At 42.7% G+C, this 13,913-nt stretch overlaps 1 protein-coding gene across 1 annotated transcript in view; it reads right to left on the bottom strand.

The window, feature by feature from the left end:
- The window catches only part of LOC149275033 (adenylate cyclase type 1-like), a gene marked incomplete at its 5' end in the record, with an annotated part of 677,365 nt that extends 664,323 nt beyond the window's left edge, over positions 1-13,042 (bottom strand). Inside the window, one exon of the mRNA XM_089504957.1 lies at positions 12,884-13,042. Within this exon, the coding sequence (XP_089361083.1) occupies positions 12,884-13,042 (159 nt within the window). The remainder of the gene's footprint in view (positions 1-12,883) is intronic.
- Positions 13,043-13,913: the final 871 nt, after the last annotated feature.

The following is a 13,913-nucleotide window of genomic DNA, read 5'->3' as shown; positions in this document are numbered from 1 at the left end:
CTCTCATTTATATTATGTTTATATATTTGTTGCCAACTTTATTAGGGTAAGAAGCGCAGACAGTTTTTGTTTTTTGTATACATTGTACAGCCAATACACTGTTTTTGCAGCATGCTTACACCTGTTTGGTAGGCCTCGTATTATACATTTGTATTATTTGAGCCTGTGACTAGCTTAGCGCACCAACATTTTTTCTTTTCCCCATTAGTTACTCTGTCAGGTCTGTTGGTTAATATTAAGTCCAGTAGGGCGCCCCCTCTGGTCGGGTCCTGTACCATTTGGGACAGATAATTATCCTTACTTATAGTCAGAAACCGGTTTCCTTTATGAGATTCACAGGTCTCTGTTTCCCAGTTTATGTCGGGATAGTTAAAGTCCCCCATAATAACCACCTCATTGTGATTTGCTGCCTTGTTTATTTGCTTTAATAATTGATCTTCTGCTGCTTCCATTATATTTGGTGGCTTATAGCAAACCCCGATCAGTATTTTATTATTTTTCTTTCCATATATTTCTACCCATAATGACTCCACATTATCATTTCCCTCACATATATTCTCCCGCAGTGTGGCCTTTAGGCTGGACTTTACATAAAGGCAAACTCCTCCCCCTTTTCGTTTTTTTCGTTCCTTCCTGAATAGACTATAACCCTGTATGTTAACCGCCCAGTCATAGCTATCATCCAACCATGTCTCTGTTATACCCACTATGTCATAGTTTTCTTCAGACATTATTAACTCCAGTTCGTCAGTTTTATTGGTCAGAATTAGTAAGCATACAATTTAGAGGTGTATGTTTTTTTTCCCTATGAAGCCTATCCCTATTGACTATTCTAACCCCTCATTCCCTCCGCTCCACCCCCAGGTACATTTATAAGCCCCAGCTTTCTATCTACACTATCTTCCCCTTCTATATTGTAGTTTCCCTCCCCCCCTTTACCTAGTTTAAACACTCCTCCACCCTTCTGGCCATCTTCTCCCCGAGCACAGCTGCACCCTCCCCATTGAGGTGCAGCCCGTCCCTACCGTAGAGCCTGTATCCGACAGAGAAGTCGGCAAAGTTCTCCATGAACCCAAACCCCTCCTTCCTACACCAGCTTCTGAGCCACTCGTTTAGCTCCCTAATCTCCCGCTGCCTCTCTGGTGTGGCACGTGGTACAGGTAATATTTCAGAAAATACTACCTTGGAGGTCCTTGCCTTAAGCTTGCTACCTAAGTCCCTGAAATCATTTTTAAGGACACTCCGCCTACCTCTCACTTTGTCATTGGTGCCAATGTGCACCATGACTGCTGGGTCTTCTCCAGCCCCCCCCAGTAATCTGTCAACCCGATCCGCGATGTGCCGAACCATGGACCATGGAGATTTTAGCAATTGCTATACGAAAAAATTATAAGATAAAAGGCTTCTGTTTTCTACAGGAAGAACTTAAAATATGTCTATATGCAGATTACATTACATAGAAGAACCTGAAAAATCAATTAGGGCCCTGATGGAAACGATTAATAAATACTCAAATATTTCAAATTTAAATATAGAAAAATCTGAAATTCTTCCATTAACTGTATCAATACAAACTAAACAAATAATTCAACAAGAATATAAATTTAGTTGAAAACAGCAAGATCTCAATTACTTCGGTCTAAAAATAGCACCAAAAGTAGAAGATATAGTTGAACAGAATGTTTTGCCTCTACTAAAAGAAACAAATTATCTATTAAAAGAATGGCGAAATATACAATTATCTTGGATAGGTAGAATTAATGTGATCAATGCATATATACTTCCTAAATGGACGTATTTCTTTAGACATATTCCACTAAAAATACCAAGCTCTTGGATCCACATGTTACAAGCAAGTTTTAATAAATTTATTAATAATGGAAGGAAAATGAGAATCAGTATAAAAATCTATACATACGAGTTGGGCCCCCCCTCAACTGAAATTTTGATTTTTTTTAATGGATTTTGGTAGATATCCGTTAGATCCGGTTAGATCAACAGTTTTTTTCGTTAGATCTATCATGCAGGAGGCGGTATTCACAATCCTATTTTGTGTGCGGGGGATGGGTATACATACGAGTTGGCCCCCCCTCAACTGAAATGTAAATTTTTTTTTATGGATTTTGGTAGATATTCGTTAGATCCGGTTAGATCAACTGTTTTTTTCGTTAGATCTATCATGCAGGAGGCGGTATTCACAATCCTATTTTGTGTGCTGTGGGTGGGTATACATATGGGTTGCCCCTCCAACTGAAATTTGGAATTTATGTCCCGCTGAGCTCTACCTCTGTTCCGTGGAATTTGGGGGTGGTCTGCACAGGGCACCTGAACACCTAAGGCCAAATTTCAGTTGAGGGGGGGCCAACTCGTATGTATACCCATCCCCCACACACAAAATAGGATTGTGAATACCGCCTCCTGCGTGATAGATCTAACGAAAAAAACAGTTGATTTAACCGGATCTAACGAATATCTACCAAAATCCATGTCTCAGTAATTAGACTAGATCTAACAAAAATTTTGTCTGATCAAACCTGATCTAACACAGAGCTATCATAATCAGTAACTTTTTGTTGAAATTTTTGTTGAGGGGGGGCTGGCTATGGGTTAGCCCCCCCTGAAAAAGATTGTTAATATTGCCTATTTTAGAGTAGATCTAACGAAAAAAACAGTTGATCAAACCTGATCTAACAAAGATCTAACAAATGCAATGATCTTTTGTAAAAATTCTTAATATGAGGGGGCTAACCCGGGGGAGGTCAGTATTTGCATAATAACTCCATAACATCTCCCCTTTTTTGCATTCAATACAGAATTTGCAAGCAATTAACCGAAAACAGATCCTGAACAGTCTAAAACATAACATACTGTGTTACTGGTAGATACACTACAGATTGAGTCTATCTGGTGGTCTTGAAACTCGAGCTGTTCAGCTCCAAAAGGCGTTGATAAGGGGCTGCCATTGTTCCTGGCTGGTGTGTTTGGCACAGAAGAACATACTGGTACATGCGGCTGCATTATGTCATCCTCGTATCCTTCTGATATGACAGCAGTATTGTCTCTGCCTTGCTTACATGGTCCAGTAGGACTAGGGGCATTGAGCGCCTCGGTAGGGTCCCGTGCAGGATGTTCATGGGTTTGTTCGGTGAGTTGTTCAGCCACTCGCAGGTCAATTCGATTGCGGCGATAGAGACTGCCTTCCACATCCACAAGATATGAGCGAGGAGCAACCCTCTGAACACAGGTACCCAGTCTCCAGCGTCCAGTCCTGTCACCAGGGAGTGGCTTCATACAGATTGGATCTCCAACACTTAATTCAGGTAAGTCTTTGGCAGAGACATCATATGTCAGTTTGGAGAGCTGTTTCCTCCGTCGCAGTTTCTCCAGTACACCTGTTACCACACAAGGTTCAAGTAATTTGTTGGCCACTGGCAGTGAAGTCTTCAGTCTCCTTGACATCAAGCGCTGTGCAGGACTACTGTCCATGCCTTCGGTTGGGGTGTTCCTCCAATGTAGAATGAGCAAGCTGACTGTTAATTTAATAAGCTCCAGCTTGAAACCCTTAGTGTAGCTGTACATCTCCACAGAAGAACGGGGACTATGTCACTCAGAAAGATGATGTGGCAATAATATGTAAGCAAAATTATTTAATACAAAGGTAAAAAAGCAGCATCTTACATAAAATGTTCAGTGCTTCTATGTGTATTTTTAAAAAAAAAACTATATTGCATCCCCTCATATAATTTGTGCTCTGGGGGCTCCACCCTGGATGTACAACTGTGGAGTCTGTGATACATCCCTACACAATGATCATTATTGTAAGATTTATTGCTGTGGAGTCTGTGATACACTCACACATCATACATGTGATTGTAAGGGATATGCACAACAAATAAACAGCTTAACTCATACCGTATTATCCTAATAAATAAAAACACTGACAACTGAATTGGAGAAACAGGCCGTGGTCTTTTATTTAGCTTACAGAGTAACATCAACCAATTATTTAATATCAACATAAACATTGTAACCATAAAGCACTCTTGGCACAAGCCCCAGAGTGCAACCATACTTAAATACTCAAAGACCATCTGCCCTAAAGCCAGGACAGCCCAAAACCACTGGTTCACCCTATAGAAGAAAGGGCAACCTTAACCCCAATAAAAGCCACGACAGATTATATTTAAACCCTCTTTTTTTTTTTTTTTTTTTTTTTTTTTTGGGGTGGGAGGGTGGGCGCCTCAGAAGAAGTTCTTCCATCTTCGTACCCTTGGCTCTCCCGCTAAGCTGCCGCTCACCAGACGCTACAGAGAGGTCAGTGCAGTCAGCTAGCAGTTCGCCGCAAGTGTGAAACGAACGCACCTCAGCAGGTCTATTTATAGGGCAAAATCCCGCCCTTAGCGCAGCGCGAGATACCCTTTTACCTCAGATAAGAAAAACGTGGTTAAACTAAGTGGCACAAGACACACTCGAGCGCAAAAAGCGCGGCAAACTAAGCGGCGCGAGCGCATCTAGTAGCTTCTACACCTTTTTTTTTTTTTTTTTATTATGTAACCTCGACCCTAACCTGTTATATAACCTGACCTTTTCTTGACCCCTCTATCCCCACAACCACATGCCGCCCTGACTGCTAAATAGAGTCAGGGCTCTTCATTACTTTGACTTTTATTGCCATAGAGCACTTTGATACACTCACACACTGCATAATGATAGCTAATCCTTGGCACACCAGCTAGAGTGGACCACAGTAACAATGATGCTCAACCAGCTAAATTGCTGGCTAGGAATCATTAGAAGTGCAATCCACACAGGGGGAGGCAGGGACACTGACATGGGAGGGGAAACAGGGAATTTTAATCAAGGGGCTAGCCAGGGAGGGAAGCAGCTAATTAAAAGCTAACCTTGGCACACCAGCTGTCATGGACTGCAGTACCTACAGCACTCAGCCAACCAGATGGTTGGCCAAGCAAAATGTACATTTTCAGGCTCCACCTCAATAACGAAGAAACAGCAGCTTTTATTACAATATTGGAAGAAATTCAAAAGATATTTGAAATGAAAATTCCACTGAACATGTACCACCAAGAGAGGATGCAATAGAAGAAGAATAGAAGAAAAATCACCAGCTCATTTTCCAATTCCTACTCTTGATCACTGTGAAAGTCTACCAGCGTCAGTATTCACTGCTAAGAGTCAACAAAGAATAGTTACAGATTTAGCAGCTGCTTTTCCAATTCCTAGCCAAGGTTCACAGCTAAGGTTATTGTGAGTATGCCATTCCCATTTATATTAGCCATGGTCAGGGCGTCCATAAAGACAACTGTAATGACCCAGAGCACCCAAAGATAGTTTTCAGGAGTTATTGCGCAGTAGCGGAGATGGACAGGGCCTGGTGCAGGGCGACTGCACTCACCCGGGTGTTCAGCACCTAGGGTTGTGTAGCCACATACCAGGGCCCTGACATAGCAGCAGATGTTGTCCAGAACAAAACAAAGTGATATCCTGTAGGGACCCTGAGACATAGCACTATGTGCAGAATCATGTACAGGGTGCTGCAGGCTGGGAGTATGGAAGCTAAGCAGAGTAACAGCAGGGACATAGCAAGCAAGTAACAGGGAGACCAAGCAAGAAACATAGCCAAACAAGACATACATGATACAGGACACAACAAAGTACAGGGAACAAGAACACAAGGGATGGAGTGAGGAGCCAGAATCCTCAGACGCTTCTCCTTTAAGCAAGGATAGGACATCTTAACTGGGACATGGGGAGAGGAGAGAGGAACCGAAATCCTCAGATGATTCAGGGAAAAGAGGGAAAAGGTACACAAAATACAGACACACATGGACACAGGTCTAGCCTAGGACTTTAGGACATATGGCCATAGTATGCTTAGCCCACCTGAGACTGCAGACTGAGACAAACATAACAGGTAGGGCACAACTTATAAAGGAAACATAAGCTAAAGCCAAGAGCAGGACTGGAATCCAGGAATCAGAGGTTCAGGATAGATCACATGGAAATGCAGGAACGCATTACAGCAAAACATGGGAACTGAGGCAAGGCAAGGAAACTGAGGCAAGGCAAGGGAACCAGAGATGAGCAGCTCCGGAGCCTGAATGGGGCCTGACTTAGAGCGGCCCTTACAGTTATGTTAGACATATTACCATTTCTTTTTAAATTTCTTTAATATTTTTTATGATTTTTTTAATTAATATTTTATTTTACTAATCACATTTGTGATTAGTGAGCTGGGCTTCATTGACCTGTGTGGATGAATGCAGTACCTGCATTCAACCTGAAAGATAGACCCTCTGTGAACTCATTGATCTAACAGTTGGCGCCAGCCATCTTGTGAATGGCGTCAACGCCATTCACTGACGGCGCTTGTGGTTGCTCTTCGGAGCAATCACAAGGCGATCGGGGTACATGTCTGTGTTACTGACATGCCTCGATATCAAGGCATGTCAGCAACACATATTATGCTTAGGAAGCGAATACCGATCACCTCCTAAGCACTGATTTAGCTGGCCGCCTCAACATTTTTTTTTTCGGGGGAGGGCTTTCCTCCCACGATCCATGGCTAGCCTCACTTTTGAGGCTTCCGTGGATCCTGAAAAGCTGCCAATTGTGGCAATGCAGATAATTAATAGCAGTGGGCTTTGTCACCAATGCAGTACATCGTGACCCCGTACATGTTGTGAAGAGGTTAAACATTGTGTGTGAGCAATCTCATGTTTATGAGAACACTGGCCACTGGTGTACTTATATCTTTTAGAAATAATAAACCAATATTGATGTTCCATTCAAGTATGATATTCAAGTGAAGTACTGAGGTGAAGTATTGATGTGCAGATGTTCAAGTGACATATAAACTGTCAGTATTACTATGGTTAAATGTTTGATGTTTTGACAAGTTAAGTGAATGACATTTCCATTTATATTAAACTAATTTATTTATATTTGATAAATATGAATAGAACCATATTTGCTCGATTATTAAAGTCTGAATATAAGACCACCCTATAGGAAAAAAGTTTTACTAGTAAAGGTTAATTCATGTAAACTATGTAAACTATTTTTTTTAATAAAAGCTATGATTGAGAAAAATATTTTTTTTGTTTTTATTTCCTTTTATTTTCCAACCTGACCCCCAGTTATGCACATCTGCTCCCAGGCTTGCCACTCTGCCCCAAAAATGCCTTATACCCCCTATATGCCACTGTGCCCTTGCTTTAATCGAGGACTCTGGTTTTGAGACTTACCAGACCTTGTTTGCCTTCTTTAAGAGTGGTGGCCCTTTTCTAATTTAGCTTGACTGTGGCTGAGTACATAAATCAAGGTCCATAAAGACATGGTTGGATGAGCTTAGTGTAGAAGAACTTGACTGGACTGCGTACAACCCTGACCTCAACCCCAATGAACACCTTTGCGATGAACTGGAACGGAGATTACGAGCCAGACCTTCTCGTCCAAAATCAGTGCCTGATCTCACAAATGCTCTACTGCTTCAGTATGTCACAGTACATGTTGGCATTCATGGTTCACTCAATGAACTGTAGCTCCCCAGTGCTGGCAGCACTCATGCAGGCCCAGACCATGACAGTCCCACCCCCATGCTTGATTGTAGGCAAGACACACTTGTCTTTGTACTCTTCACCTGGTTGTCGCCACACATGCTTGACACCATCTGAACCAAATAAGTTTATCTTGGTCTCATCAGGCCACAGGACATGGTTCAAGCAATCCATGTCCTTGGTCTGCTTGTCTTCAGCAAACTCTTTCCGGGCTTTCTTGTGCATCATCTTTAGAAGAGGCTTCCTTCTGGGACAACAGCCCTGCAGACCAATTTCATGCAGTGTGCTGCATATGGTCTGAGCACTGACAGGCTGACCCCCCCCCACCCCTTCAACCTCTGCAGCAATGCTGGCAGCACTCATACGTCTATTTCCCAAAGACAACCTCTGGATATGATGCTGAGCATGTGCACTCAACTTCTTGGGTCATCCATGGCGAGGACTGTTCTGAGTGGAACCTGTCCCGTGAAACCGCTGTATGGTCTTGCCCACCATGCTGCAGCTCAGTTTCAGAGTCTTGGCAATCTTTATGAAGAGCAACAATTCTTTTTTTATATCTTTTTTTAGTTCTTTGCCATGGGAATTATAGGCCTGTTAGTTTAACTTCTGTTGTGTGTAAACTGTTTGAGGGTTTCCTAAGAGATGCTATTTTAGAGTATCTCAATGAAAATAAGTGTATGACTCCATATCAGCATGGGTTTACAAGGGATCGGTCCTGTCAAACTAACCTGATCAGCTTTTATGAGGAGGTGAGCTCAAGACTGGATCGGGGTGAATCGCTGGATGTCGTATATCTTGATTTTTCCAAAGCATTTGATACGGTGCCACATAAAAGGCTGGTACATAAAATGAGAATGCTTGGGCTGGGGGAGAATGTGTGTATGTGGGTAAGTAACTGGCTCAGTGATAGGAAACAGAGGTGGTTATTAATGGTACATACTCTGAGTGGGTTACTGTTGCTAGTGGGGTACCACAGGGGTCAGTTTTGGGTCCTATTCTTTTTAATATATTTATTAATGACCTTGTAGAGGGATTGTATAGTAAAGTATCAATCTTTGCAGATGATACTAAGCTCTGTAACGTGGTTAACACAATAGAGGACAGTGCACGATTACAAATGGATCTGCATAGGTTGGAGGCTTGGGCTGGGATGTGGCAGATGAGGTTCAACACAGATAAATGTAAGGTTATGCACATGGGGAAGAAAAATCCAGGCTGGGAATATGTATTAAATGGGAAAGCACTGGGGACGACTGACATGGAAAAGGACTTAGGAGTTTTAGTTAACAGTAAATTTACCTGTAGCGACCAGTGTCAGGCAGCTGCTGCTAAGGCAAATAAAATCATGGGGTGCATCAAAAGGGGCATAGATGCCCACGACAAGGAAATAATTCTACCACTGTACAAGTCACTAGTCAGACCACACATGGAATACTGTGTACAGTACTGGGCACCAGTGTACAAGAAAGATATAGTGGAGCTGGAGAGGGTTCAAAGACGGGCAACCAGAGTAATAAGTAGACTTGGGCACCAGGGGGCTCTTCGTGTTCGTCTTCGTGCTCGTCTTCGGCAAAAAAAAGAACTTCGTATTCCGCGAATATTCGCCTGGTCCTGTCTTCTCTTCGGGCGAATATTCGCGGACATTCTTCGTGCTCGGGTTTTCTTCGTTTTCCCCGGTTAAGGGGTTAAAACGGGGTTAAAGCCGCTCTGGCGCCAGGAGTTTAAATGTCCGTATGAGCAACTCTATTGGTCGTCAGCAGGGGGCTCGTCTGCCATTGGTTGATGGCAGACGAGCCCCCTGCTGGCGACCAATAGGGTCGCTCGTACAGACTGTTATACTCCTGGTGCTGTAATTGTCCGGCAGATCCCGCTGGTCTCCCTGTTCTATAATTTATTAACTGATAGAACAGGGAGACCAGTGGGATCTGCCGGGTAAGTTACAGCATTGGGGTTTTAAAAGTCTGCACGAGCGACTCTGTTGGTCGCTCGTGCAGACTTTTAAAACCCCAATGCTACAACTTACCCGGCACATCCCACTGGTCTCCCTCCCTGTTCAATTAATTAAATGTCCGTACGAGCGAACAATAAAGTCGCTCGTACGGACATTTAACTCTGTACAGGGAGGGAGACCAGTGGCATCGGCAGGGTAAGTTGCAGCATTGGGGTTTGAAAACCCCAATGCTGCAACTTGCCCTGCCGATGCCACTGGTCTTTAACTAATTGAACAGGGAGGGAGACCGATGCCACTGGTCTCCCTCCCTGTTCAATTAGTTAGTCCGTGCCGGGTTAAATGTCCGTATGAGCGACCAATAAAGTCGCTCGTACGGACATTTAACTCTGTACAGGGAGGGAGACCAGTGGCATCGGCAGGGTAAGTTGCAGCATTGGGGTTTTAAAACCCCAATGCTGCAACTTGCCCTGCCGATGCCACTGGTCTTTAACTAATTGAACAGGGAGGGAGACCGATGCCACTGGTCTCCCTCCCTGTTCAATTAGTTAGTCTGTGCCGGGTTAAATGTCCGTACGAGCGACCAATAAAGTCGCTCGTACGGACATTTAACTAATTGAACAGGGAGGGAGACCAGTGGCATCGGCACTGCCGATGCCACTGGTCTCCCTCCCTGTTCAATTAGTTAGGGGTTAACCTTTTTTTAAAGGGTTAAGGGGCCGTGCAAGTGAGCCTATTGGTCGCTTGCACGGCCCTTTAACCTATGGATTTCTGCTCCCGTTAACCCCTTCGATGCTGTGTTAACGCAGCATCGAAGGGGTTAACGGGAGCGGAAATCCATAGGTTCGCTGTCAGGGGCTACAAAGACCGTGCGAGTGAGCCTATTGGTCACCTGCAGGGTCTTTCTCTGGCATCAACCAATTGGTTGATGCCAGAGGAGGTCCCTGTAGGCGACCAATAGGCTCATTCGCACTGCCCTGTAACCCGTGACGGCGAACCTGCGGATTTCCACTTCCGGGAACTGCCGCGATGCCGCGAAGCCGCGAAGACAAGACAAGGTAAGATGAAGGGGGGGAATGGTAGACGAAGACGAAGACAATCACGAAGATCTTCGTGGTGTGTGTCTTCGTCTTCGCCTACGTTTTACCGCCGCCGTCTTCTCTTCGGCGTGTCTTCGGAACGAACACGAAAACGCACTCTTCGTGTTCGTTTCCATGTTCGCCCGAAGACGAATGCACAAGTCTAGTAATAAGAGGAATGGGAGGACTACAGTACCCAGAAAGATTATCAGAATTAGGGTTATTTAGTTTGGAAAAAAGACAGTTTAGGGGGGATTTAATAACTATGTATAAATATATAAGGGGACAGTACAGAGATCACTCCCAGGACCTATTTATACCCAGGACTGTATCTATAACAAGGGGACATCCTCTACGGTTGGAGGAAAGAAGGTTTCTACACCAGCACAGATGGGGGTTCTTTACAGTAAGAGCGGTGAGATTATGGAACTCTCTGCCAGAGGAAGTGGTAATGGTAAACTCAATAAAAGAGTTCAAAAAGAGCCTGGACGTGTTTCTTGAAAGCAATAATATTACAAGTTATGGATATTAGATTAATAGGGACAGAACGTTGATCCAGGGATTTATTCTGATTGCCATATTTGGAGTCGGGAAGGAATTTTCCCCCTGGTATGGGGCAATTGGCATCTGCTTCATAAGGGTTTTTTTGCCTTCCTCTGGATCAACACAGTAGGGACACAATATGTATATAGGTTGAACTTGATGGACTTTGGTCTTTTTTCAACCTTATGAACTATGTTACTATGTTACTATGAGGTGCCATGTTGAACTTCCAGTTACCAGTGTGAGAGCGATAACACCAAATTTAACACACCTGTTCCCCATTCACACCTGAGACCTTGTAACACTAATGATTCACATGACACCGGGGAGGAGAAATGGCTAATTGGGCCCAATTTGGACATTTCCACTTAGGGGTGTACTCACTTTTGTTGTCAAGGTTTAGACATTAATGGCTGTGTGTTGAGTTATTTTCAGGGGGCAGCAAATTTACACCGTTATACAGGCTGTACACTCACTACGTTACATTGTAGCAGAGTGTAATTTATTCAGTGTTGTCACATGAAAGGATACAATAAAATATTTACAAAAATGTGAGGGGTGTACTCACTTTTGTGAGATACTGTATATAGTTTAACAATTGACTGAAATGAATGAACTTTCTAAAAATATAATGGGTGTTTCTGTCACTTATTCAAGGTAACATTACTCAAAATATTATTCTAGACATTCCGAATTCTGGTAAGTAAGTGGTAATTTCTACAAGTAAAAGTTCTATTATCACATATGTTAGAGCGTCTCTAAAGGGGCAATAATAACTATTTCATAAATACACTGGGATTTAAAATGTAAAACTTTTCTAAAACTCCTACTCATGATTAATCCTTCACCTGATCTTTTTGGTATTTTACTCTCATTCTACGATGAGTGCTGCTTATTACTGTTCTCCCACAACAAGATGGGATCCAGACTAGTTGCAAAGCAATTAATAAACAGGATTGTATCTTATACCTCATTTTCCTTGTATACTATTCTATCACAGTCTGTTGTTGGAGCTTTCATCTCTTTTGACTCCAAGATGCTGGCTCTAGGGGTAAGATGGCTATTTGTTTGGAGTTTGAACAGGGCAGCATCATGCTATGGATTCTGCATCTTCAATTATATGTTACTGCTTGGAGTAAAGAGATAAAATACATCATAATATTGGATATCTTGTGCATTATTTACATACCTGGGAACTCCAGGTGAAGAAATGGGGGCATTTCCTGCGATGTTAGTGAGAACGCCCCAACATAATTCGGAAAGCTCACTGACATCAGCAGGACCACCCACCGATGGCAGCGGGACCGCCCACCGATGTCACAGGACTGCCCGCAGACGTCAGTGGGCAGGCCTGGCCGCGTCCCGCAAGGGAAGGCTCTGGGTAGCTGGGGCTCAGAAGTTCCCAGGTATGATTATTTAGCTATATCCTACCTAAGATCATTATAGATTGTTTGTTTACAGTTAAAATCACATGAATATTCAGATTAATTCCAATATTTAAGTGTTTGGTGTATGTTATAGCACTGTACATATTCGCATTTGTATTTATCTATTTGACATCTTGTTTTTGACGAACATGTCTTTCTGGCGCCATGTAGTATTTCATCTGCACTTAAAGATAGCCAAATGACCCTTTTACTAACTTCCTTGATAGGTCATATAAAGGCTGGCCCTCATACAGTACAAGCATCTGAGTATGTATTATATCTGCATATAAAAAGTCATTTTAAACATACCCTGGCAATCCACCAGCTTCCATTACATTTGCTAAAGTGACATCATTAGACCAGACATCATACTGCCATTTTCGAAGTCCCAGAACACCACAAAGAACACGGCCAGTGTGCAACCCAACTCTCATATTAAGATCAACTTCAGTTGCTTCTGCCACAGACCTAAAACAAATAAATATAAGTTTAACCTATAAAACTGTTTTTTTATAAATTCAATGTATTTAAATAATTGTCTTATCTGTTTATCATTAAATATATAAGTCCAAAAGCACTCAGAGTTCTTCTTAATAGAAGATAAAAGAAGCTTATTTTATTCAAGTGGTAACAAGGTCTTGCAATGTTATTATCTCATAATTCCGGACCTTCATCAAGAAACAAACCATATACATACCACATGCATAGGGAAAAAATTGTGTGGAAAACCGTGTGTCAGACTTAAATGCTTCAATCAAACTAATTTTTATATTAGACGAACATAACCCGAATAACCCAAGGCAGGTTTTTCCCTTTACTGGACAGGTACCTCAATTGTGACCAGCAATAGCACAACCTATGTCATCACTATAATTTATTGCAATTGCTGAAGCATGTTTGTTCTACACATGGTTTATTGACTTTGTATTTTCTAAATGCAATGTATTTTACACACTAAGTTCAGTGATAAAGGTAATTAAGTTTATATATTAATTCAGCCATAGAAAGCTACTTTTTCTTAAACTTTTAAATCTAGAGGAAAGACACAAACTTGGGATAGACCCTCAGTGCAGTAACTTCAAAGAGGCAAGGAGAGCAGCTCCCGCCAGCACCACAAGGTGAGGAGAGCACTTGAGTTGCCCTATGACAATGCCTGTGCTCAGGGGCAAAATCAGGTAAATCTAAACAAAACGGCCAAAACAAGAGACACATGTAAGCAGCAGGGCCCCTGAGGAAGTGATCACGACCCCGCGATCCCGGTTGCTGCGGGTTTTAGCGCCGCATTTAAGACCGCCCTAGCGGTTGTGCAGTCACATCAGCCACTTTAGTGCGAGGCCAC

This window comes from Sceloporus occidentalis, unplaced genomic scaffold, assembly GCF_023333645.1.
Source record: "Sceloporus occidentalis isolate IW3139 unplaced genomic scaffold, rSceOcc1.0.p SCAF_301, whole genome shotgun sequence".
Taxonomy (NCBI): domain Eukaryota; kingdom Metazoa; phylum Chordata; class Lepidosauria; order Squamata; family Phrynosomatidae; genus Sceloporus; species Sceloporus occidentalis.
The sequence above is the reverse complement of the archived record's forward strand: the minus strand, read 5'-3'. Positions and strand labels throughout refer to the sequence as shown.